The sequence below is a fragment of the Aptenodytes forsteri genome, unplaced genomic scaffold (assembly GCF_000699145.1).
Source record: "Aptenodytes forsteri isolate BGI_AS27 unplaced genomic scaffold, ASM69914v1 Scaffold73, whole genome shotgun sequence".
NCBI classification, from domain to species: Eukaryota; Metazoa; Chordata; class Aves; order Sphenisciformes; family Spheniscidae; genus Aptenodytes; species Aptenodytes forsteri.
In genome coordinates, this window is record NW_008796215.1 from 795,587 (window position 1) to 821,716 (window position 26,130).

At 38.5% G+C, this 26,130-nt stretch overlaps 2 protein-coding genes across 2 annotated transcripts in view; one reads left to right on the forward strand and one right to left on the reverse strand.

The window, feature by feature from the left end:
• Window positions 1–8,785: 8,785 nt before the first annotated feature.
• MANSC4 (MANSC domain containing 4) lies at window positions 8,786–15,790 on the reverse strand. Its single transcript, XM_009288494.1, is given in 3 exon segments — window positions 8,786–9,474; window positions 10,471–10,605; window positions 15,493–15,790. Coding segments are annotated over 3 exon segments (1,122 nt in total).
• A 359-nt stretch (window positions 15,791–16,149) lies between these two features.
• The window catches only part of KLHL42 (kelch like family member 42), a 22,799-nt gene continuing 12,818 nt past the window's right edge, over window positions 16,150–26,130 (forward strand). Inside the window, exons 1-2 of the mRNA XM_019474439.1 lie at window positions 16,150–16,174; window positions 24,681–24,697. Coding sequence (XP_019329984.1) covers window positions 16,150–16,174; window positions 24,681–24,697 — 42 coding nt within the window. The remainder of the gene's footprint in view (window positions 16,175–24,680; window positions 24,698–26,130) is intronic.

A 26,130-nucleotide genomic window follows, 5' to 3' on the forward strand; every position in this document is an offset into this window, starting at 1 on the left:
AACTTAGAGCAACAATGTCAAAAACAATGAAATTACCTAGGGTCCCAGTTCCATTAATTCAGAGTCTGAAAGTTAAGAGCTCTAAACTTTCTAAATGCTTTTCAAATGTCACTCAGACTTTTCTCTGTCTGTACTCCCTATCTGTAAAACAAAGATAATGTTGCCTAAGTAGTTTAACTTTCAGAGAGGTGTTGAAGCACACTAAGCAGTGTGAGGTTCTCAGTCGTCATCATGAGGGCTAACAAATACCCTAAGTAAAAATACCTGTCTCTAAAATGATGGAATAAAATAAGGTAGAAAACGGGATGGTCGTGGGAAGGTGAACTAGGAGTTATTTACAGGATGCCAAAGTACATGGGAAAGAAGAATGATGAGAGTTGCTGAAAGTGAGAGCTGGTGAGTAGTGAGGCGAGTATATAGCTTAAATAGGAATGGACTGAGTCTTGGTACACTGAGGCCTGCGGAGTTGTCTCTTGAATGTACCCAGGCTCTTCAAGGAAAAAAAAAGTTTCTAGCATCCAGCTTACTGCTGTGAAGCACAGAGAAAGAAATTATATGGATGTTTATCTTATATTTGGTAATTTGTATTTGAAAGGAATTGATTTGAAACACTGGAATCACAGGCAACTTTTATTGCCTTCTCATGGTTAAGAAAAAAAAAACCACTTAAAAATATCAGCTGGAAAGGACATAAATAACTATTCTTGCTTTTATTGTACCTTCCTGGCTTACTAAGATTTCATCTTAGAGCGAATGTCCTCATTTTCTGGAAGGGGCAGAGGGAGTTTTTATTCATCAGACTTAAGGATTCTGCATACCTATAAAAGAACCTAGCATGTGGCCCTGCCAGCAACTCATTGAGAGGAAACAGCATAAGAATAAGGACATTGAAAACTGAAGAGGAATTGATTTCTGCAGAGTGTTGTATGTGGCTCAGCTCACTCACTGCTAGGATTTCTCATTGTTTGTTTTGTGTTTACATGCAGCTAAAGAGTGTATGTATTCCCATTTCCAAACCATTGTCAGTTTTGGAAGGATTCTTCTTAGGTAGCGATTGTTTTCATATGGCAAGAGACTGAGTTTAATGCAGCTTTTTACTCCCTGTGAGAATTTGCCAGAGCTGCAGCTAAGATTGAAAATGCTTGTCCTGTAATCCAAATTTTGCACTTACCAGCTTGGTTATTTAGTGGTCCTTCCTCTTAGATTTGTATTAATGTGAAGTTTTAGCAGAAGCTTAATATGGGGAAAGTTTTGGCTGTTATCAGGTTATCCCTGAATAAAGGAACAATGGGGGTAATGTTTAAAATTCTCATTTGAAATAGTACATCTGTGTAATTCCTAATCTTTTTTGAACAGCCATGAAACCAAAATTACTGAGGAAGTAACTGCAGTTTGACTCAGACAATGGTATGGATGGTGGAGTTGTGCCTGGCTTTATTCCAAAGGTGGTTTGGTTCTAGTATATACACAAGAGAAATTTGTTTCCTTAATTAGCTTTGTCGGTGCTTGCATAAGGACTGGCGTACTAGCAAGGATATGTAACTAACTTCTGTTTTGCAGTGGCATGTCTTGTAGCAGACTGTTCTGAGTAATGCCCTTAAATGTTTTAAAAAACCTAAAACCCCATAAGCTTGCTTTTCTCCATAAAGTTGTCTTTGCGTACTCGGGACATATGAGCACCTGATAAAATCGTCCCTGCAACAGAGGACAATTCAGTTTTCCTTTGCTCTTCACAGACTTTAAATGGACCTAAGCAGAACTCTGTATGAAAGTTGTTAAAATAACAGTTTGGCTTTACTAATAATAATGGCTGGTAGAAAGAACAGCACGGCAAGGGAAATTGATTTTTTCATTTTATTACATTAGCATTTCATTAGCTTCACAGCTAATTCATGGAAAAACCTAAAATGCACAGGCTTCCAGAGTTCCCTCTGAAGTGTTCGAGCCTAGCTTATATACGTTCTATAAATGTTTCAAGAAATACAGGCAGGATAAAAGGTGGCTGTCTCCTGAGTACCAGGACAATCAAATGTCTCTACCAACAATAGATTATACCTACTGGCCAAGAACAATGTTGGGACTAATTCACTGTGGTCCCTAACCACATCCAACGCTTCCATCAGAAATTAATTGTCAAAGATAACAGTTTTCCAGTAATATCTGGCTTAATGACCCTATGGCTATATAACACTTGGCCAGCTGGCCTTAGAAATCTGCAAGATTGACCTCCAACCTTGGTTTTCAATGTTGACTTCACTTCCTCTCCTTGCTAAGAAACACAGGAGAAAAATTAAACACCTTTATAATCCTGTAAGTGCCCAATCAAGCTGCTAGAATCAAAGGCGATATAAAATTCAGAGTTACAGTTGTGATTTTTACTAATATTTTATATGTTACAGTACAGAACTTGTGTAATGCAGTGGACTGGATCAAAGGTAGCCTGGATTATATTTTGAGCTCTTTGTCACCTTGGATGTTTCTTTTTCTATTTTTCTGCTTCTCCCTCCAAACCGTTTGTGTTTGAGGGTGGCAGTATTTCTCTGTGATTATGTACAATACCTAGAACACTGCGATCTTAACTCCAGTGGGAGTCTTCCCAACCTTGATGATGTGTAATGTAGCGCATGTTTTTGTGAACTAAACTACACATCTTTATTTTCCTATATAATACTCTTGCAGACCATCTCATTGGAAACCTGCACTGAAGTTTAAAAACTGTGAAGAGTTAAAGAGTAATAGACTTACAGGTTAAGCAACTCTACAGCACAGTAATAAGTACATCCTTAGCAATGGTCACTTATTAATGTATCATGTACATTATAATGTAAATGCATGACTCTAAGGTGTGTATCCCTCTATACATATCTGTATGTATGTACATTCTTCTGTTACATGGAAGTGCTCGTGTTACTTTGAAATAGAAATGTAGATAGATAACACTTAAATCAAGAAGCAGGCTAGGCCCCCCAGTGCATAAATTCGGAAGGAAGGAAGGAATGAGGAGCAAAAAACCACACACAATATCTAGAGGCATTGGCTGTCTCCATAGGTAATTCTTTTACTGGTATTTACTGGCCAAGAGGAACATGGAGCTAGTTTATGACAGCCCTGACCTCAGGCAACCCTGTCCATTATAGATTGAAACTTGAGCAGGAAGGCTACTATATGTGCTTCTTTGCGGTCACTGTTCTAACCTCCAAGCAGCAGATGTCTCATTTCAAATCCAAACACTTGCCCCCGCAAAATGGAAAAGTAACTTCCTTATGGCAAGGAAAAATTAGCTGTCTCCAATGGAAAAAAAATTCACACGAATTAAGTTCTTGGCCATCTGGAATAGTTGTGATGCATAGTTTCGCTGGTGCTGTTGAGGAGACTAACCTTTCTTTTATCTCCCATATAAACATTCCAAAGAAAGGTTGAGATCTAGTGCTTGGTCAAACTGGAAAATAACTTGCTTTGTCAGTATTCTGGCTAATTTTTTGCATCTAGAAACTACTGTAATCACTGGCATAAGATGTCTTTAGTAAACAGTGTGCTAAGAGTTGTGAAGTGAAATGTTCAAAGTGTTGCTAGATAGTTTCTTGAGGTTGTTTGTCTGTGTTCTATTGCACTTTTGCCCTTTAAAGAAGGGCTGTTGGACACTAAGCGTAATCTCTTGCTCAGATTAGACAAGAAGGCCTGTACAGAGACATAATTCAGTCTTTGGCAAGGAGAGTAGATGTTACAACTACTTGTAGCTTCACCAAGCCCTAAGACCTGAATGTGACTGGCTGTGCGTGAAGAGTTGGTAAACCCCTACAATTATCTCATGGTCTTCAGGGAACTAATTTATACCCCTGACTGGAGTTGATGCTTTTTGCCCTGTTTTTATGCATAGCATTGCTACAAGCACAAGTGAGGGATAAAGGGACAGTTGCCTAAAAAGGGATGTCTGGACAAACCATCTTTCTACCCATTTCTTGTTTTCCCTCATACTTAAAATGTATGTATTTATTTTCTTGTGACTCTCCTAGTCTGTAATAAAATAGTTCTGCTACTGTGCTTTACATAACCTTTTTCCTGCCTATTTTTTTCTCTATATGCCAAAAAATCAAGAATACTCTGCAGAACATGACCTTATATATTCTAGTCATTCCATCCTGCCCCAGAAGTGTTTGTGCATTGGGACATACAAATTTCCACTTCTCTCTCATTTGCTTTTTCTGGTGAGTATTGGGGTCTTAGTTTCATTACATGATTTTACACAACTTAAGGGTGAGTATCACAGGAGCATCAAGGTGCTATTAAGTGCATTGTACAGTCACTAATCTGAAGATGAAAAGAAACCACGGACACCAATGATGACTGTGACTTGCTGCAGATCACACAGCTGGTAGATCAGATAGAAGTTACTTTTCTGAGAGGAAAAGGAGGTGAAAAAACACCTGTTTTAAAATAAATAATAATGTCTTCTTGCGGAGATTTGTGTTTCTGGCATGTTGGAGTGTATCATGTCCAGTGAAAGGATTTCTTTGCTAGTCTTTTCATTTGCAGGTATACAACATCCCTGATGTAAGAATAACAAGTTCTCACTTTTTCAGTAGTTTATTTCCTTTTTAAAAAAATCTATTCTGCTGGTAGTATCCATCCCTTAAGACTAGCTTTTCTCCTTTTTTCTTGATTCAACCTGCTATAGAGGATCATTTATAGCAAAGGAAGAGTTAAACAGGCTGGAAGAAGCCTAGCACTATTGACTTTGCAGCACTCCAGACTGTTAGCAGATGTTTCATGGGGCGTTTAGGTAGCAGCCCAGCCTGAATAGGAAGAGTCAGGATAAGAATAGATATTAAGGATTTGGGGGATGAAAATAGTGCAAGTCTCATATAATAAAGGTATTGCAATATGTTAGAACCTGTCTCAGTTTTCAATTAAAATAATATTTATCTGAAATCAGCAATACCTTAATTGTTCAGGAAGAAGAGAGAGGGGATGTCCCATGTTCACTTCTGCTTCTGATGTTTTCTGTCTTGAATGTTGCCCATTATCATATGGGTACTGCAAGATACCAATACTGCAAGAACTATGTTGCCTTAGACATGCAATGATCTTGCTTATGTGGCTTCCAGTTCAGCAATATATTATAAATATATATTATGGATTTAAGCATCTTCCCTTGTTTTATATGCATGATTAAATAGTGAGTTGAATCAGAAACACGTTCTTCTCAGTACGATAAATTAATGGGTAAAGGGCACTGTGTTATAATACTGCTGCCTCAAACTGTTAAACAGTTCTGCAAATCTTATTATGTGAGGCATGGAGAAAGAGGTGTTGTGCACTCTCTTTTCCTTAAAACGTGGAAAATGGAAAAAATAAAATATTTATATTCAAATTTAAAAAAAATCCAAAGTATGAAATAACTAACACAAAATGCATATGTCTCTGTAACTGAAGATAACTAATACGCAGCAACACTTGGCAAAACTCTAGGCTAAGAAAAATGAAACACGTTATCCAGCTGAAACTATGGGGGAATTTTTAGGTAAACAGAATGTAATTTTTCTGCCTGAATTGGACTAAGCTGCCTGCATGTGAATTCTGTATCCTAAAAATTACATACAATTATGTAGTAATAATAATTTTAGTATGTTCCCTGATTTCCAGGATAAATTATATTTGGAATTCAGTGTTGCAAGGTCTTGAAAACAAAGTTTGTGCAGTTTGAAGTGCCTTAATTTCTCAAGTAACATCTTCTCTTTGTCTGGGAGCTATTGAGACTATAATGTGAACATGAGCAGAATTTTAATGGCTCCATTCAGCCTGAAGAAAGGCATCACAGAGTGCAGATCTAGTTCTCTTACAAAGTATTTTTCTGAGTCTAGGTTTAGGCTTTTTAACTCTTACTCATAGGAAAATGCGAAGTTCTTCAAAGTGCGGTTTTTGCTGAGCCCTTCTTTGGCAGCAAACATACGCTTCACCGTTTTGATTGTTTTGACCATTTCAAACAAAGAGACAATTTCATACGACATTTATGTATTGCTGCATTACATTGGATGTTTATTCATGTGGTAGCTAACAGACAAGCAGAAAGGTAACTAGCTGGATTTTAGATCTGTTTTTGATATATCTTTACATTTTAGATGTAAGTTGGTTTTAAAATGTGTTTTCCCTGGTTACGTGATTTTAAAAATTATGGGGAGAAAAAAATAATTTAAAAAGCACTTTCATTGCAAATTGATGTGACAATGCTGGCTGAAGTGTTTTGTGGGAGAATCCTATGACAAAATGTGCTTGTCATCAGTACTGAGCGAGATGAAAAGTACCACAACTTGACTTGGAGCATGTCGTTAATCGGTTTGTTTACTTAATATATTTGATCAGGTTGTCATGATGTGTGAAGTATCTGAATGTTATCTGTGGTAGAGATCAAAATGTGAACTTTGCAAATTTTCATTTTCTGATTAAGACTTTGTAGATGGAAATCAGTTACACCTGCTTGTGTCTTTAACAGAAAGGTACTTCACTGAGCCATGAACATTTCCTTCAGAATTTGGTTGGTAGAGCACTGTACAAAGAGGAACCTGAACCACTGGGTCTGCAGCTCCTAGCCTAAAAAAGATCATACTGCCGGTCTCAGCGCACATCACCATTTCCAGTGCAAGATGTGGCGAAAGGATATAAAGCACATCACAGTAATCTACAGGTTGAGAAACCGAGTTCCTCCTCTGACATACATGTGCCTTTGTTTCCTAATGAAATGAATCAGACCTGAGACTTTTCCATTTTGGGGTCAGATCCATGAAGATTACCCTAAGACGATGAGCACATGAGAAATATGTTCTTTATTTACAGTATCACCGCATTCATCCCTTGATACAATATAGGGTATCTTGGTTCCTTTCTCCTAGTTCCTTCCCTTTTGGTGTTAAAAACCTGGAAAAGAATACATGTCAACTTCCTCTAACTCAGAAGACCCCTTGGGGTCTCATCATTCTTAGCTGAAATTTTTAGTGATAGTTAAACTATGTGCTAGATTCAGCCATGTGATGAATTAGAAAAGTGCAATTTGATGATAAAAGCTTGTTGAAATTTAAAGTACATCATGCAGTAGGTACATCTCTAGAGTTTGTATCACTTTACATATCAGCATAGAACTGCCCTTAAAAACAAATCATACCTAATTCTAATTTTTCTAGCTAAAATAGAAGGAATTTCTTCTGTGTTATTTCAACTGATTAAATAACCCCACTCCTTTAAAATGTTCTTATCCTGTGTCAGTCTCTCTTCTATTACGTATAAATTAGCATACAAGGCCCATCAAATACTATAAACGAGAGGTTTTTTACATTTCAGTTTTTTAAGCTACGGTGCTGATCAGTGTGGGTTAAAATATAATTTGAGAGGTCTTTTCCTCTGAAACCAACCTGCTCAACTGTAATTAGGTATTCATGTGGCCTTAGAACCTCATCACTGTAGTCTTTGAACATTGCATGAATCTTACCAGTTTTAAAATAATTTTCTGCCACATAAACATGTGACAATCAGTTTTATTTTTATTGTTTCCTTTTTTAACATTTACATTTGTCTGGGAAATAGAAACTTCTTACAGCAAGTGAAGAAAGTGAGAAACTCTGAGACGTCAACAAGAAGAAGAACAATCCTGGTTACTGTTGAAAATGTTTGCTTTGCTAAGCAAATTTCCTGAGTAAGGTAAGGCAAGGAAATACCTTGCTACGTTGTTGATCTAGTTGCTTGATTTATGTTCAGGAGGAGCACTTTTATGAATAGAGTATACAGGACGAGGAAACAAAAAAAGGATTTTTTATTATAAAGCTGACTTCTAGAGCTTTCAAAACATTTTGTCTATTCCCGTGCAACATACATTAAGTGACTATTCCTATTTTAAAAAGCTAATGACATAAAGGATAAATATGAGTAGGCAAGAAAAAGCAAGTCAAGGTGGACAACACAGATTGATGCTGGTTGCAAGGCATGAACAAATGTTAGCCACCTTTGTGTTTTCCTGCGCCAGTAACGGAATGGATTTGTCAATGCACTGCAGAGCAAGTAAGTTTACAAAGGCAGTTGAAGTCTTCTGGAGGGGCTTGAAAAACATTTGAAGTCATTGTTACCAGAAGAGTGAAGTGAGAAGTGGGGAGGAAGTAAAGCATAAAGATTGAATGATCAGATGTTTGGGTATGAGTTAATGGAATTCGGTAGTTTTGGGGACTTGGGTTGTTTTTGGTGTTTTTCTTCGAAGAAGTAAAGAGTGCTGGCTGAATTGTTTTGTCTCAATATTAGGGATAAATGGGGAAAAAAGGTGAATCTAGAACTTAGTTGCAGAAAAATGGACAGTTTTTATAGAAAAAACTAGATCTGAGGCAATTAAAGGATGATTAGAGTTAAATGATTTTATGATACTATAAAGCTTCAGTCAGTTTTACTGATTGCACTCTACACTTAATTTTCTCAGGTTAGTTCAAAGTCAGTGGAAGGAATACGTACAGCTGCAGTGAATCTGCTCTCTTAAGTTAGGGTATACTGTTTGTTAGGCATTAGTCTGGGTCAGATTATGAACCAAATGTGCTCTAACACCTCTAAGCATGTAGTGGGAGCTATAAGTGTGTACTTCTTACCTAAAGAGGCGGGGGAATTGTGTTTCATCTGTCAAGAATTAAATTACAATCGCAAGATTCTGAAACCATCAGTGAAAAAATTATCTTTGATTCTTTAAGAGAAATAAGCTGGTATATATGATTCAGTTTTTAAAAGCTGGTTGTTCCAAAATAAAGATGATGACAGTATTTTACAAATTACCTTTGACAGTAGTGTATTTTATGAATTGTCTCGACATTATTCTTCTTCTCCTTATGGGCTTATACTGACCTCTCCTATTTCTGCAACGCCCTGCTGTGAAAGCAACAGTACAACAGCAAAGGAAGATGAGAGAAGAGCAAAGAACAACAGGAATCAACCAGACACCCAAAGCTGCAGCTTCCCAAGCAGGTGCCTCATTATCCGAAGTATAATTCTTACCACTGTAGCCTTTGGTTTCATTTAAGTGTTGTTTACTGCTGTTCAGACGAGGAGGAGTGGGCATGTGGGATAATACCTCGGCAGACTTGGATATCAAAGTTGAGGGTACGGTCTTTTTGTCCGAGCTGGTGATTGACTTAGTGTTTACTGAAGTTATGCTTGTCCTCTTAGCAAAATGATCATCCAGTGGAAAAGTTTCTGCCCTGGAATAAGGGGTAATTTCAGGTTTTTTGACCATCAGGCTTGTACGGGAGGTATGAGTGTTTGCTGTTAAGCCGTGGCTAGTGGTAGAAGATGGAGCTTGGAGCAGAAGAGAACTTGACGTGGCATTATGATGCTGGCACCTTTCCCACTCAGTGGCCTTTGTGCTGTTTTGCCTTCCATACTTATTCAGTGAGGAGTGAGTATTTGGTTCTTTGGATGTCAGTTTTTCAAAAATAAGAAGATCTGGATCAATCCCTATTAAATCATAAACAATGTTAGTTTATGTGATAAAAGCTCATCTGCACACCCACAAAAGGAGCACACGGAGACAATGGCAGGTCAGGGAGCCCAAATAATACCCATCAACACCTTCTGGACTGGGGGTGTCACTGCCTAGGGTTATGGGACACCTTATGGGATGCAAGGGAAATGCATTTTAGGATTGCACAGGACTTACTATGGGATGCTTAGGGAAGGAACCAAAGGTGAGGAAAGGGAGGGATCTAGGCTACTGGAGAGTAGGGGAGTCCCGGCCAGCTCTGTGTGCATGTGTGACAGTCTGCACCAGCAACTGGAGGGGGGCTGCACCCTTGGGGGTTCGTACATCTGGGTGCCAGCAACAGGGAGACGGGTCCAGGGGCAGCTACTGGGCAGACTGAGCATCTGAGCCCAGCTGCTGGGGGGATCCGCATTGCACATATGTGTATATATGTATCTTCACTAGCAGATCTCCATCCTGTGCAGCCAGAGAAAGCAGGATGCGGCTCTTGGTGCTGCCTGTGTTCACGTGTCTCCTTTATGCATATGTCTGTGTAACCTGTGTGGCTGGCTGTGTATATATGTATACTTGTGGTGTGTATGTGTGCTCTTTGTGCACGTGCCTAGTGGGAATGCATTTTCAGCCTTGCTACTGGTTGGATCTGGGGACATGGAGCAGTGGGCAGCCTCACCTCTCAGTCTCTCAGATCTGGTATGGTATTTTCCCCAAACATAGTATTGATTAGGTACTCAGAGCATGAATCTTGAAAGCAGGGTGTATCTTCAAGGTCCTTTCTCAAATATTGAATGGAAGAAAGGGGGGAAGTATTCTTAGAAGTAGGTACATTAATGAAAAAGGAAAAGTGTCTTATGCTTTTTTAGCATTGCATGTTACTTCAGAAGATTTTTTACCATAGCAAATGACCTAGTATAATTTTAGCATTTCCTATAGTTGCTATGTTTTCAGCCTTTATAAATGAAATGCCTATTTACCTGTTGTGATGTTGTACAAAATGACATTGATTCTAGCCTTTAGTATGCAACTTTCCAATGCTGGGCAAGACACGTGCAGGCAATTCGTATTCTCATGAATAGCTCCGTGGTAGAACACTGCCAGATTGCAGGAAACTGTAATACAAAAAGAATAAAGTTGAGCTTATCAGCATAATGAACATTGCATTTTGCATGTTATTACATTATTTAACATCAGAAGATCATTAATACTGGGCAGCTCCATAGTACTTTAAATCTGTGGTTCTCTCATTATCGTGCAAACTAATTAAGCACATAGTCAGTAAAGTAGAACTACTTACAACTATATTCTTATTTTAAGAAGGAACAGAATAGCCATCTGAATTCTAAACGTGTCTTTGATAAAATGAAATCATATGCTTTAGCTTGTAGTCCTCCTACCAGTTGCCTTCCTTCACGTCTCAGCTTCAATGAGTGGACCATTTCTAAAAGTAAAGTTATCAAGGAAGACAACTTTGAGATGTTTGCTCTTGTGTAATATACCTGTCTACTTGTAACTGGACTGTAACCATTCATTCCACCCAGACTATTAAAAAAAAACCATCCTGAACTACAAGAAGTAAGTGACATCCTGCCCCGCTGCCAGTTCTCAAGCGTTTTCCTTGTTTGCCTTTGGGCTATTGTATTTCTGTGAATACGGTAGTTTAGACAGTTCTTTATTTATGTTTGGAGGTTCAGTTCTATCTTCTCACATCAGAAATCAGGGCGAAAGTAATAATGAAAAAATGCCTGAACAACTTGTCACTGAAACCCAATTTTCAAAAGTATATAGAAGCCTGAATCCTAATGGTTTAAGATTTAGATAGAAAATATATGATGATTACTTATGCTTAGAGTGACACTATATAAAAAGCAAGAAAGTTTCTTCTTTCAGAGTTTTACAGGACATCAAAATCGCAAGTCAAAATATCAAGTCAAAAGTTAATTTTATTTTATATCAATGTGCATGGAGCAGGTTCAATGTTAGGTTTTGTTTTAGTGGTACGAAGTTTTGGAGGTTTTATTTATTCTATTTTACCTGTCTTGAATGTAATCTCCATACCTGAGCTAATACAGCTATCTGCAATTAAAAAAAGTATTGGCAGGGCAGGGGACACATTCAATAGCAGAAAATACTGTAAATTATTAAAACAGCTAAGGAGAACTTTTCTGATACTGATTCTGACTCTCAAGCTTTGCACTTCAGAAAGTTGTAGCATACCTTCTGACTCTAAATTGGACAGTTTGTGTATGAAATGAGCTTTTAAGAGAAGATCTGTATTTGTTAATGTAACTGTCTAGAACATGTGAATTAATAGGGCTGAAGAGTTGCTTCAGGCAAACAATTCTAAAATAATTCTGTGATTTTTTTTTTTTTTAAATATTGGAAAAGCATTTTAGTTACAGTATATTCGTGTAACACCCTTACGAAAAAGCTTTATTTTACATAAATTGTTAGGAAACTACCTAGTTTAATAAAGGTATTCTATTTACTTAGGTATTTATTCCAAACATTTTCCTCATATTTGCAAGTAAAGAAAATCATTTGTAATACTTCTGCAATGAACAACAGAAAAAAATTGTGCAACTCTTCCTACCTTATATGTAGTTAAAAAAACAATAAAATCCCTAACCTATCTACAAATGAGAAAAGGAAGAAAATACACTAAACCCATGCTTACTGTCTTTTCTCTATTACTTGTATATTTTCAGTCAGTAGCCTCAGTACTGCATCATATATTAACACAGTAAACATGCACCTTGAAAATAGTTTTTTCCGTCATAATGAACTTACCTGCCCTAAGAGAGAAACATTATTTTCAAAAAATGTATACAATTAATTAAATAAAAATGTGCAATGAAAATGCACTCTGTCTGTCTGAACAATACAAATTCAGCAGCTCTATGGAAGAAAAAATCATGGCAGAAGTGCTGTTACAGAATTGTCTTGTGTTTTTTAGCTACTTACATACAAAGATCAAGGTTGTCTGCCTAGCTGAAACGAAAACAGCAATATTTGCAAGTAAAACTGAGATCCTAAACAGTAATGATAGCAAGGTAAAGCTAAATCAAAGGTGATAATCACCAAGTTTTCTTTCACTGATATAATTTTCATGTCCTATATCTACCTCTAGTTAGGCTTTATCAGTTTTGAGTTATTTGTCATAGGAACTCGAGCTTAGAGTAGATATTTATGAAAGTAAGACTGGTACAAAGATGCTTATGATTATCAAAACAATAGAAGAACATAGTTTGTGGGAGACAAAATTATAATCTTACAGGGATTATACAAAGCTCTGGCTTTATTATTTACCAATTGGTTTACATTTTTCTTTGAAAGATTATAAACATTTCATAGACTCATAGAATCACAGAATGGTTTGGGTTGGAAGGGACCTTAAACATCGTCTAGCTCCAACCCCCCTGCCGTGGGCAGGGACACCTTCCACTAGATCAGGTTGCTCAGAGCCCCGTCCAACCTGGCCTTGAACACTTCCAGGGATGGGGCATCCACAACTTCTCTGGGCAACCTGTTCCAGTGCCTCACCACCCTCATGGTAAAAAATTTCTTCCTTATGTCCAATCTAAACCTACCCTCTTTCAGTTTAAATCTGTTACCCCTTGTCCTATCACTACATTTAGCCAGTACGTAACTATTTTGATGTATTTCCTGAGGACTACAGGCATTTCTACAGGTGACATATAAAAAACATTGGCTTCTACGGACAAAGGAATTTAAAATCCAGTGACTATTTTTAAGAAAATAATTCTGAATATAGAAATAGTTCTAGGCATCAGTAAACATTTTGCATCATTTTTAGCATAAATTAACAGTTTAAAAGACAAAGCCCTTCAAATATTGCTGTGAAATATCTATGTAGTACTTGCTTTTCTGGGATATCTTTTGTTCAAGGATTCTTAAACACTCTGCAAACACTAACAATGTGGTATTATTGAAGTCATTGTTTGAAAAATCACAATTTTCAGATGTTTGTTCAAATTGATAATTTTTCTTTCAACAGAAAACTGTTATTCACTTGCATCACATGTAGCAGTATGTACCCTTGCCTTTAGACCCAGGTATACAATGTTCTGGATTTTGTCAAACAATGGATGCTTTGTGCTAATAGTATACTTTATGTTTGTTTTTCAGTGTGATACATGAGTACTATGCAAGTTTCTGGTATAGAGACTATCTTATTTAAGAATATATAAGACACCTGAAAATACATGTGTTTTTTTGAAGGGAGGAGTGAAATCTTCCAAGTTTGTGCAGATTTCTGTTGTCATTAGAAACTCTGGGTTTTAGCACAACATAATTATAAATGTTTTTCATTCTAATGATTACTTTGCAAGCTTTATGAAAATATCATTAAGTAGTAGAAAAAAGTATCTCATCTGAAGAACTTGGCTCCTGTGGATATATTCTCTGGGATCCGTGATGGATTTTATTGCATAACATCGGGTAAGAAAAATAAGTCACAAACCTGTTTTTTTGTAAGGAAGGATAGTTCTTTGGTCAGGAAAAATACTTTAAAAGCATGCTATAAGGTATTTTGCATTGGTTTGAGGAGATATAAACAACATATTTTATTGCCTGTTTTTAAATTATTTCAAAATTTCTTTTTATCTTGTAAGATTAGCTTTCAGTAACTGTGCTATTACTGAGAATCCAGCAAAGAAATTTCTCTTACCAACCTTCTTATCAACATTTCTTGAAATCTTAATTAGGACATTTATAGGCAATAGTATTTGTGGTAGTGACTACATCTGTCTCTTCGGGATTATAAGGAAACCACAAGCTGATTTAAAGCGTATCTTCGAAATGCCATCTAATGTCTCTATTTTAGTTAAGATTGTAATAAATTTGTGCTTGACTATGTAACATTATAAAAATGAGATTCCAAGTTACCATTACTTATCTCTGTAAGGTATCCAGTCCCATGTTCTGTGAGAAAAAGTTTGTTGTCCAAATAGGAAAAACATTGCTATATATACATTGAAATGTATATAACTGTTCTTTCCTCACAATATTTAAGACAGAAGTTGACTCTTCCTGGGAATGCTGCTGGCAGTTACATTAGTTACATCAGTCTCAGGTTGTCAAGGTCATATTTTTGCTCATAATTCAAAATTTCATCAAAATTTATATTGACTGTTTTTAGTAACTGGCACCTCACTTTCATCCTCTATATCCAAAAACCTTTCAAATCTTGTGAGTTTTGCAGTCAAATTTAGGCACCACGGACACGCACTTCACGTACACTCCTGAAATATACTCCTATAGTGTACCAGTGCAGTGTGATACAGAGAAAGTATAGTCTTGGGCTTAGGACAAGCAATGATTTTTCTTATTTTTATTCTGAGTCTGAGTTTACAAGGCTAGGGAAAAGGGGCTGCTGTCTGAATAACTGCTATTATTTATTGCTATAACTTTATTGTTCATATTAACGTTATACCTGGGTTGCACCAGAAACGTGGTGTAAACACCGAACAAGAGAGTGCTCTCTCCAAGAAAATTAATATTCTTGTATTTCAGAGAAGGACATATTGTCCTTCGCTCCCCTTTCCCCCTCACCATGTCCTAGTCTAGTACTATACTCCATGAAGAAGGGTCCTGTTGAAATCAGTGTCACTGATTTTTCTCTGCAGGAGTAGATGGTGATGGATACTGAGGAGTTATTGTTTCAGTGTTAGCATTGCCCACAAGCTTTGTAACAGAGATCTAAAATTTCAAAGCAGACCCTAAGATTTTCATGTGTTTCCAGCGTGGTCTTCTAAAAAATTCATATTATCAAGTTCCTTTCTATAGGACTGAAGATGGGGGAACAGTTACAATGTGCCTCTGCTTTCCTGCCTCAAAAAATAGATATATCCCATTTTTTTGCATTATTTCTTCTTCATATAAAGGAATGTTTATATAAAAATTACCCAAAATGTTTTTCCTCATACGTCATGATGCAAATTTTAACGTATGCCACAATCTTGATAATAAACACTCACCATTCCTCAGAAGGCAGCAGGTTCTGCTGCACTGTTGGGGTGAGACTTCTGCATAAATCTTCAGCACCTGGGCTCCCCTCTTCTGCGATTCCTGCAGGTCAATCAGAAGACCCGGGAAACGTCGGATCCAGCAGTTTTTGTAAAACGTAGTGGGTGAGCAGAGAGAGTCTGACTCCACAGCCAAACCCAGGACCAACAGCACTTCTGCTATTGCCACCAGCAGAACCATCTCTTCAATGTAATGGGCTTAGTCAGTGCGCTTTCTCCTCCACGGATGCACTAAAGTTTGGACCAGCATTTTAAGAGACAATTTCTTGGGTGGTGAGGATACTGCCAATTCTGCCAGGGACATGAGCCAGGGGATTATTTTTTCCAAACAATTCCCATGATGCTGTTTGGGCAGCTGCTGGAAGGAAGCAGCCATTTTATGAGCTACATATGATTATAATAGTTACTATTGTTGTTCTCTAACTTAATTTTTTGGAGACAGTTTTTGGGAGACAACAGGCACGGGTTGCTTTTAGTCATTCAGTGAACTTGTTTCCGTGGTCCCAAGTTTGTGTTTCTTGTCCTTCTAAGATCAAACTAGGCAGACAGCCTTAATACGTGATGAATAATGGTAAGCTCAGCATATTGTTTCACCTCAGCCCTGAAAGTATGCGGTACAGTCACTTGAGAGCAGGTAAGTCTGTGACTTTGTTCAGGCACACTATTACACTCAACACAGGAGAAAGAGGTCAGTTTAGTTTCGTAACGCTTTTTGAATTATCTGGTGGCTGCAAATATAGATTCCTTCTTTACTAACGAACTGAACTATCTAATTCTGTCTGCCAGCCAGAGGTGGAAATTTGTTCCTCTTCCTTACTCTGTTTTGGTTGCAAGAATAATACGATTTCATTTGCAAAGATCTCGGAATAGATGAGTATTACTGGAGAAGGCTGTGACCTACATTCATCTCCGGACTAGGTGGGTAATCAAAAGTCCTGCCCCTAATCTTCCATAGTTTTAGGAATATTGAACAGTCTGTATGGGTTCTTCTGCTTATGTTTAAGCTTGGAAAAGGCCTGTGAGAGTGCAAGAAAGAAAATATAGTTGACATATAGGGAGGCAATTTTTCAAGCACCTGGTCTGAAACCTGAAACTCCCAAGTGTTTTGTTTCTTAAAAGGACCCAGTCTGATCCCTGATTCCCACTTCTATATGCCTTTCATACAGAAAGGCTTTAAAATATTACAATACATGAGTTCATTTAAACTCAACGGACTATACAGTGAGGTTGAGAGAATTAGGTAGAAACACGGTTGTCTGCAATAAAAATTGTGTTGAATGTACAAAAATATTTGAGAAGGCATTTTTTTCCCTCAAGATTAGAATCAAGGAATTTTCCCAGTCCTACATGAAGTATAGATCAGTGACGGTGCAGGGCGGGAAGCCTCAAACTCGTTTTAATTCTTTACTCATTATAGCTGGTGTTTGTTTTGCAAAACAAGGCCCCCAGTTTGGAAATGAGCCGACATGTATACAATTTTGTTCCTTACAGAGCTCCTTAGAAGGAAGTAGAGCTCAGAGCGGGTTAACTCCTGTTGATCCAATAGCAAGACCAAGGCATTTATTTATTCGGTGGAACTACTGGCTATAATTAGGAAGATTCCAAATAAATGTCTGTTTTTACACAGATTGCATGTCTGTTGTGGGGAATACATGAATTAAATTGTAAGAAAGAGCGTAAGTGGGTAATTCTTTAAGCCTCTGTCCTGAAAACCAGCTCTTGGTACTTGTGTTCTTTTATTTAGTTTTGGTTGTTTGATGCGCTTTATTTTCATCTCTGTGTGAAAATCACTACTTAAAACCTTAAGTATGTTTCAATACACCTGTTAGTTTGCATTCAGTGGACTGCACAGGGATGTTTTTAGGCAGTTATCTACCATTGCCACAAGCACTATTGACAGTCTATTTTTCTAATTTTTTTGCTTCAGCTTTCCAAATATTCCAAGGCATCACTTGATATGGGACACACTCAGAATTTTGAAAGATATGCCTGTATTTTGGCATTACTTCCAGCATTTAGTATGAATTTTGGATCTATTTTGTTCTGTAAGACTTGCATGCAAAAATGTTGATTCCTGATTGCTTTCCTCACTCCTACTCTTCCCATATCTCCAAGAAGATTCTAGAATCTAGAAGATTCTGAATAACTTGGGGAAGCATGGAACAAGAAGATTAAACTGATACAAAACAAGTATTTATATTGGATAAAGCTGAATATGTCTTTAGTCTATTGAAATAAATAGGATTATTTGCATGAACAAAAAATTAGATATAATAGGTGGCTTTAATAGTATATGTATTTGTAGTTACATAAAGATTACACTGTCTCAGCTCCTCTGTTTTTATACGTTTGATGCCTTGCAAAATGTATGTGTAAATTACAAATACGTTTACTTCTTCCCTTCCAGGGAAAAAAAAATAAAGGACTAGGGCTGTGACCTACTTCCGTTAGACGGACCTGAAATACCATACCTGTTTTTCAATTTCAGTGGGGCTCTGTCCAGACATTAAGATAAAGTGCGAGACTGGATGTGAACACACCTGAGCATCTAAGCATCTTTCAGACCATTCAATAAGTCTTTCTCTGTTTTGAATAAAGTAACAAATTCTTAAGTACATGTTACTTCCATTGAGGCAGTCACCAAACACAGTGAGTGCTCACTGTGCATAATGTTTAATTATGTATTTGCAAAATTGGGCTTGGGTAACCAGTCATGTTTTGTACAGATCTATATGTTTTCAATGTATATTTTAAATCCCTTTTCCTGTTTGCCACTGTTTGTTAATAGACATGTTGCTAGTCTTTCTTAGCACGTTCATGTTTTTATTCTGTTCTTCTGCTGTGTGCTTCAACCAAGCAACCTTTTTTCCTTTTCATTACTTGTCATTCTTTCTCCCTTCTCTGTTTCTGAGTAAATTACAAAAGCAGGAATAGCTGCAGGGAAACTTTTTATTTAATGAAATATAAAGAGATTGAAATAAATAAATAAATGGCTGCTTTACGCAATTTCCTTTAAAAACCGAAAAGTTCTCTCTCTTAAATTTCAGAGTCTTCTGCCAGCTTCCCCATAATTTCACTTTGCCTTTTCTATGGGAAATGCATATATATAATTTAATGCTGAAGTTTTAAATCACAAACGTTTTGCAAGAAGGGAATACCCGAATCTTACCTGCAAGCCAGTGACCGACTGTTCCATGTGCTCTGCAAGGAGGGATCAAGAGCCTTTTACTGTTAGTAAGGAGTCTCTGGCCAGTACCAGACCAGCACTTCATGTTGTTTAGTAATTCTTTTCATCGGTCTTCCTGGAAAACAAAAAGGCAGTTGCCTGTTTTCTGTGAGAACATGGATGTCTTTGCAGACCTTTCGGTAAAAGAGATATAAACGTACCTGCCACAAAGGAAGAGAATGATCTTTTTAATGATTCTTGTTATGAACAGAAACAGTACCTGAAGTTTTCCACCTGGGCTGGCAGTGATAATGGCGCAATCCAAGAGCTTCCTAGCACAAAGGATTCATCATCGGGCATTAACTCTTTTTTTGCCAAATATAAACAAAAGCAGACACCTTTTCCGTATAAAGTAACAGATATATATTGATATTTGGAACTATATTTAGCTTATATGGAATATATGGTTCTAGTACTCGGAATATGTAAAGACCAGAAATATCTATATAGTACAGGAAAGCATTCCCGAAGAGGACTAAAAATGCCAAGGCTTTGACTCTGTAGTCGGATCAGCCTGCCTAAAACTACACTGCACATTGGCTTTGTTCATGGGTCATCTGTTGTCCACACTGTTATCGTCCCGTGCTTCTCTGCTGAATGTCCTGAAGTCCCCTGTCAGCCCTGAGTGGGGAGGGCAGTCAATGTCCTGGGTCAAGCTGAAGTTTAGGCATTTATGCTGTTTGAACAGCTATGGGAGACAGCGGTGTTAGTTGCTATGTCCCAGCCAAGGCTAGTGCCTGCCTTTGATAGTTTCTTCTGCTCTGTCAGTGGTGGTTAAGCCAGTATGATCAGAGAGGGACACGTCCCTCGTGTAAATGCAGACTAGGCAAGAGGGGACGGTTGGGACCCCTGTCTGCATATTCCCTTTCCCAAGTAGACTATAGGAGAGAAGGGAGAGATGCTCCCCGAGGCCCAGATGTGGCAAAGCAACGCTCCTTGGTGCTGCCATGGTGATGCAGAAGTACGCAGCGAACGACTGCTGCTAGCACAGACCCAGCCTGTCTCAGGTGCGGGAAGAGACCAGTGCCAACTGTGTAAAGCACTTCTCTGCTACATGTAGTCGAACACGTTAGCTTAAATCATCTGTGTTTTAGATTGTCTCTGACAGAGCAGTTGAAAGATGACAACTACCGGCTGAGAAGCAGCAGCCTGCAGTTTCCTGTGTGAGTTATGAACCTGCCTATGTCCTCATTTGAACATCAGTAAGCTTACTTAATCAAATGTACGGCATAATCCCATGCGATGTCAGCCCTAATAATCTCTGCTGAAGCCAGTGGAGCTCTGTGCCTGTGTTGCACTCCATGTGAATAAATTGAATTGCAGGCCTGTGTTGAAATTGTCTTTATCTCGTTTTTCTTAGATATGTACATGTATTTTCCCTTTATTACAGCAGTGTTAAGGTCAAAATTTTACCTAAGCTAAGTATTCTGATAATGCTAGAATATGTCACTGTAAGTCTATTATAGTATAAAAGTTATGAAATACTAATGTAATGAATCATGAAATAATGAAATGTAAGTACTTTGGAAAAAAATCAAAGCAAATCTTTTTGACATTACTGAAATACTGTGCTCACTTTCTCCTTTAAAATTTCCTTGAAATCAAAACATTCTTGCAAAATGTCCTAAGTCCAACAAAACAGCATTTTTTGAGAGAACTGTTTTGTCAAAAACAGCTATTAGTGGTCAGATTTTGGTTTGGAGCAATATATCAAGTTTTTAATGAATCTGACCTTCTCCAAGGTTTGGGACAGTTGGGTCCAAGATTCTGGTTTCAGCCTCATCCCAGCAACGTGGTAAAAAGAGGTGAAATATTACAGTTTCTGTTCCTGGGACTTTGTGCAAACCATTTTTTAAACCCTTGTTTCAAAGGGGCTGCCAGGCCCCGAGATTCTCTCGGAGCTTGGCTTCAAACTAATTCTGGTAAAACCGCTGCACGAAGGCTGGAATCTGTGTGTTCAAACAAAGAGCATCAGAAGTCTTAGCCAGATTAGATTTATACAAATATAAATCTACTGGCATACATATAAACTTGAGCCAAGGTTTATGACAAAAGGCACAATGTTTAGCAAACACTCTAATGAATGAATGCTGATTTATGACAGAACTTGAAACTAGGCAAAGGGGATGGAGTTTCAGTATTGTGATGAATTTTATACAGCTGGATGCTTAGTGAAAGTCTTCCATGTGGGTTACCATTCATCTTACCTAGTTATTATGTACTAAAATTCAGCTCTGCCTGTCTGCACCAGGATTTAAAAATATACGCTGTTTTAAAAGCACCGGGTTTACTCTCATCTAGACAGATCTATACAAGAAACTTCTGGCTGGGGATGCACAATGCATTTGTGCAGAAGAAACATCCCTAACAGGAGATTCAGCAGCAGGCAGAGCACTCCAGCAGCCTGACCCTCATTCAGGTTTTGTCAGGGAACACTTATTTCACCTGAGAGAGTTTCAAGGAAATTCCTTACTGGGTCTTTGGTGTAAAAAACAGAACAGATTGAACGCCATTGTAACAATTTACACGCTCGTGCCTCCATTCCGCTGTCTGGTGACTGAACTTTCTCATGATCCACAGAGAATGCCCACTAGCACACAGACTATTGGAACAGCCTTTTTGCTGCCCAGAGAGAGCCCAGTAGCACACACTTTAGTATTAATCACTCATTAGATTTTACTAAAGCAGGGGGAAGTTAAGTACTTGATAATAAATAATCAGTATTCAAAAAAAATACCACTCCCAAGTATTTTTTCAGTAGTGTTACAACATACATTTGTTGCCAGGAGTAAATATTAAATAGTACATCAAAAGCAGAAAAATTAAACAGAAAATAATAGGGAATAAAGTCTAAACAAGTGCTATTAGAAATAGGAGTGCTTTTTTTGGAATAGCATCGCTAATGGCATTGGGTAAGAAGTGCTTTGTTTGGCTGTGAATCTGAAAAAAGAAATTACCTTTATTTAGCAGCTCATCCTTCACAAATGATAGAGAGTTCAGTTGAAATAAAATTATGCTCCTGTCAGTTCCTCTCAGAAATGCCAAGATCCTTTAGAGCACTGATATTTTTAATGCTGAAATACTGCAGGATATTTCCTATGTTCCACAGATGCTTACTTTGTATCCTGTGACAAGGAAAATACTAAACAATGGCAGCAGTTGGTGAATCATTTCCAAAAGACTAATTCATCTCTTGAGTAATTCCACTATTACTCAATACACAGTTCCCTGGCAGTACAGTACAATTCCCTGGCGTCTCAGAGGGAAGAATGTGGCACTTTATATTTTATATTAGATAGCATGTGTATTTTAAATATCCCCTGATTCAGTTCCAGTTCACATTTTAGACTAATAAGGCTGAAAGGAATTCAATTTTTCCCTTGTTTTTTGCCCTCTATGTGGTCCTCTCCTTAGAGCAATCAGGTTGGTGTTACTTTCTGGTTCTCATGTATTATCCAGTGTCTCTGCATTGAATGAAGAGAAGGTTTGTCTAAAACAAACACAAAACCACTGTAGTCTTCCTTTAGGCACTGTACTGGTGCTTAAGGGTTTGGTTCTCCTCTGCTGCAGATTTTTTGTGTGATCTTGGGTTAGACCCACAAAGAAATTCAGGCTGTATTTTATGTATATGTAAACCAGGTTTCCTGCCAAGAAAAGCATTTGTCATTCTGATTCCCAGTCACTGGTACTTCTGTTACCCCCCTTTGCTGTGTCTTGTGACCTTACCAGACTGGAGACCCATCCAGCTTACCACACAAAGCCATTGAGCGGTTCACAGAGGAAAACCAAGTGGCCGTGGTTTTCTAAGTAAATCTAAGCAGCGTTAAATACTTGAAGTGAATCTAAAATGTAAGCAGGCTTCAGTCCTAGCGCACAGAGCAGGCTTGCACCAGCCCTATGCACGTGCCTTGCCAGTCAGGAAGCGAGAGCCAAGCTCCACGCAAAACAGAGAGAGTGCTACTTCTGTCTAGTTATCTCTGGCTTTGCTTTTCCTATCTTTGTAGCAGTAGCTCCTCCTGACTCTCTGTGTTTCCTTGCTTTTGCTAAGCTAGAGAAGTCAGAGGGCTATAGACATGTATGCCCAGGCAGAGAAAGGGTCAGAAGCTTAGGTTTTCCGTATCATGGTTGAATGGTCTATTACAATGTAGCTGCTGTATAAAAGAGCTTCTCCCATTTCCAAGTCTTTCTAAAAGAAAAGAGTGACTTCTCTTCAGCCTTGGAAATAATTTAGTCATTAACTACAAGAAAATAGTTCAGGCACCAAGCACAGGAAAAAGTGTCTAGACTGTGAATCCCAAGCAGAAATGGCCATCTCAACTCTAGAGAGCCCTTATTGACACTCTCTGGTGCCTTCCTGCTCCATTTGCTGGCACTTGAGAATCCTTTTCCTTGAGATAAATTTGTCTCTCAGAGACTGTAGGGAGAGACCTGAAGCATCTAAAACGGTCTTGAAGATTTCGCTCCAGAAGCCAAACTCTAAAAGCTAGGTATTGAAAAGCTGAGCATAGTGACCCTTGTCTTCCTCTCTAAGTGTCTTGTTCTTCAGGGTACGTTCTTTTATCATGCACTCATTTAGTATCTACCACGATGCAAACTTGTTTTCATGTTGTTTCATGCTTCAGCATGTTCTTAAAGAGTGATAGATGGTCTTTCATATTTGTTTCAAAGATCATGCAAGTCTTTTTTGGCTCTTAACTACAGATTTTGACTTTGTAGCTCTAGCACTAAAGTTCCGTTTTTAACTCTGGAAAATACATTTCTTATTCTCTTAAGATCAACCAAGATGATTGCTGGTGAAAGAGCAAGACCTTTTCTTTGATTCCAGTATAATAATATGTATTATTGAGCTTAGCATAAAACAGTGCAGCTGTAGACTGGGAGACAGATGAAATTATCTGTACAAATACGGAACAAAAAGGTAGTCCTTGCCTTGGTGCATTTGCAGTGTAAGTACTATATAAGCACACCATACAGACTGACTAATTAGCGTAGTAAAAAAACAAGGGAACTGCCCTGTCAGCATGCTCTGACTTAACGCAATTGCCCAGTGCTAAGCCTGGATAAAGCACAGATAGCTGACAATCAGCCTAGTAAAAATAATTGGTTAAGGAAACAGATTTAGGCTTTTTGCAAAAGTGGCCATTCAACAAAGAGTACTGCTGACCCCTTGTGCGTATGACAGCTCCTGATGAAAGCTATAGGAGGCAGTGCTCTCAATAGTTTGCTGGCAGGAAGAAAATACTTGCTAGTACATGACAGAACTGATCTAGTTTATTAAAAACCTCATGGACTGCAAGGGAGATGGACTTGAAATCCTTGGCAGAGTGGCAGGTGCAGGCACATAGGCCACAGAAGAAATATTCCATCTATCCAGTCTGCGGTGTTAACACTTTGAGGAAACAGAATTTATCATAACTGACTACATGGAAAAAATCACTCACCAGTTAGGAGCTAACTTACCAACCCATCAAGCATACGAGACTCCAAAACAGATGTCTAAAGATGGCAATCATACCACTGTGTTGGCAATCATACTGTATTCCAACAGGGGAGCTTAATGGCCATGACAAACAAGAGTTCTCTGTTTACCTCTGAAGTATGAATGATTACAATTGCTTGAAACGTCTGCCTATGGGAATTAAAGTACAAGAAGGAAATATGGGTTGGACTCCTACTGAAGTGGTAAGACACTTGTCGTGTGTGATGATCTTTTCAAGGCTGAACCTGAGGCAGAGAAAAAAACAGCCAGTGCTCAGACTCAAGCTTCAGCTAGGTGTAAGAAAGTCAAAACGCCAAATGATGCAGAGCTTCATCAAGAACAGAAGACAGGAAAGTGGAATTTGAAAACTGATTAAATACTGAGGGAGAATGAGAGAGGAATGCAGAACAAGCAAGCAGTGAAACTCATTAGTAGGAAAGAGAAAACAAGAGGTGATAGTGACCTAGCTAGGGACTGAGGCTGCTGAAGAGAGCTCTTTGGAACTGGTTTGGAATCCTATATAAAAGGATTTCAGAACATGAAATGGGCCCTTCAAAAACAAGATGATGAAAATGTTTTGAAGTGAGTGGAAAACAAAAATGCATAGAAACCTACCCCACCTCAACAAATGCTTTTATAAAAGTCAGCAGAAAAGAACACCTGTAACTTTGAGATTGACATTCATATCATCTGTATGGGCTAGAGTTAAGAAGCTGAAGCTCAACAAAACAGTGAGTGAGGATCATTTCATAGAGGAAATGCTAAAAAGCAAACAACCCTGTCTTCCTTGGCAAAAAAAAAAAAAAAGAAAAAAAAAGAAAGACAAGAAACAGCCTAATACCACTCTGAAGAGTTTTAATAGTTTAATGATCCCTTCTGAGTAGTCAAAACAGGGAGTTGTCTTAAAACTAAGCAATCTGCAGTAACTGGAGATGAGTCACATTACTGGTAAAGGGAAAGATTTTCTATGGTCTGCAATACACGGGGTGAAAGAAATATCCTTATAAAGATAAAAAGTATAAAATATATTTTTAAAGTCTTTCTATTAAGCATATTAAGAATACACAGGATGGCAGACTTCCTCATCTGTTTCAGCAGTTTAAAAAAAAAAAAAAAAAGGACTGTCATTATGTTTCAAGAACGTGACAAGGCAGACAGCAGAACAGTCACTTTATCCATGCCCAAGATGCTCAGTTGTTAATTTGCTCTTCCCTTGTTCATGTCAAACAAACTCAGGGCCCTGGTATGTAGATCACTCTCATGAGTAATGTAGATGCCCTATTCCAGGAACCTAGTTTAAATAGAAAAGATACGAGTAGCAGAACAGGTTAGATAGTATCTCTATACGCCAAACCAGGAGCTGAGACGCTGAGTGACTCGTGCAGGAGGAATCAGGGAGGTCATAGCAGAATTACGTATCGTGCTTGCCGTTCCTAAATCCCACAGCTGCACCAGACGCGCAAGATGATCCTTTTTGCTGCCTCTGTCGGCGGACGCCACAGTGTCAGGGTGCCGTGGCACCACGCTGACTGACCGCAGCGCTCCCGCATCCTCCCTGCCTGCGCACCAATACATGTACACGTACCGTATTTTTTTTTCCTGCCTGTGTGGTTCGAGAATATTCCCCCCGCTCCAGGGATGCAGCAGTACATTTATGGCAAGAGGTTTAGCGCTGCCGGCCGGAGCTGCGGTCCCGGCCCAGTTCCGGCAGCGCCGGAGGGGGTGGCGGGGGACTCGCCGCACGTTTGGGCTGTTACCGCGCCCTGGAGCCGAGCGCTTGGCCTTTCCGACCGCGTCCCTGACGCGCACATGAGCTCGAAAATCCCCCCCCCCGAACACGGGCCGGGCGGGGTGGGGGGGGGGGGGGCCCCCCCCGCGGTCAGGG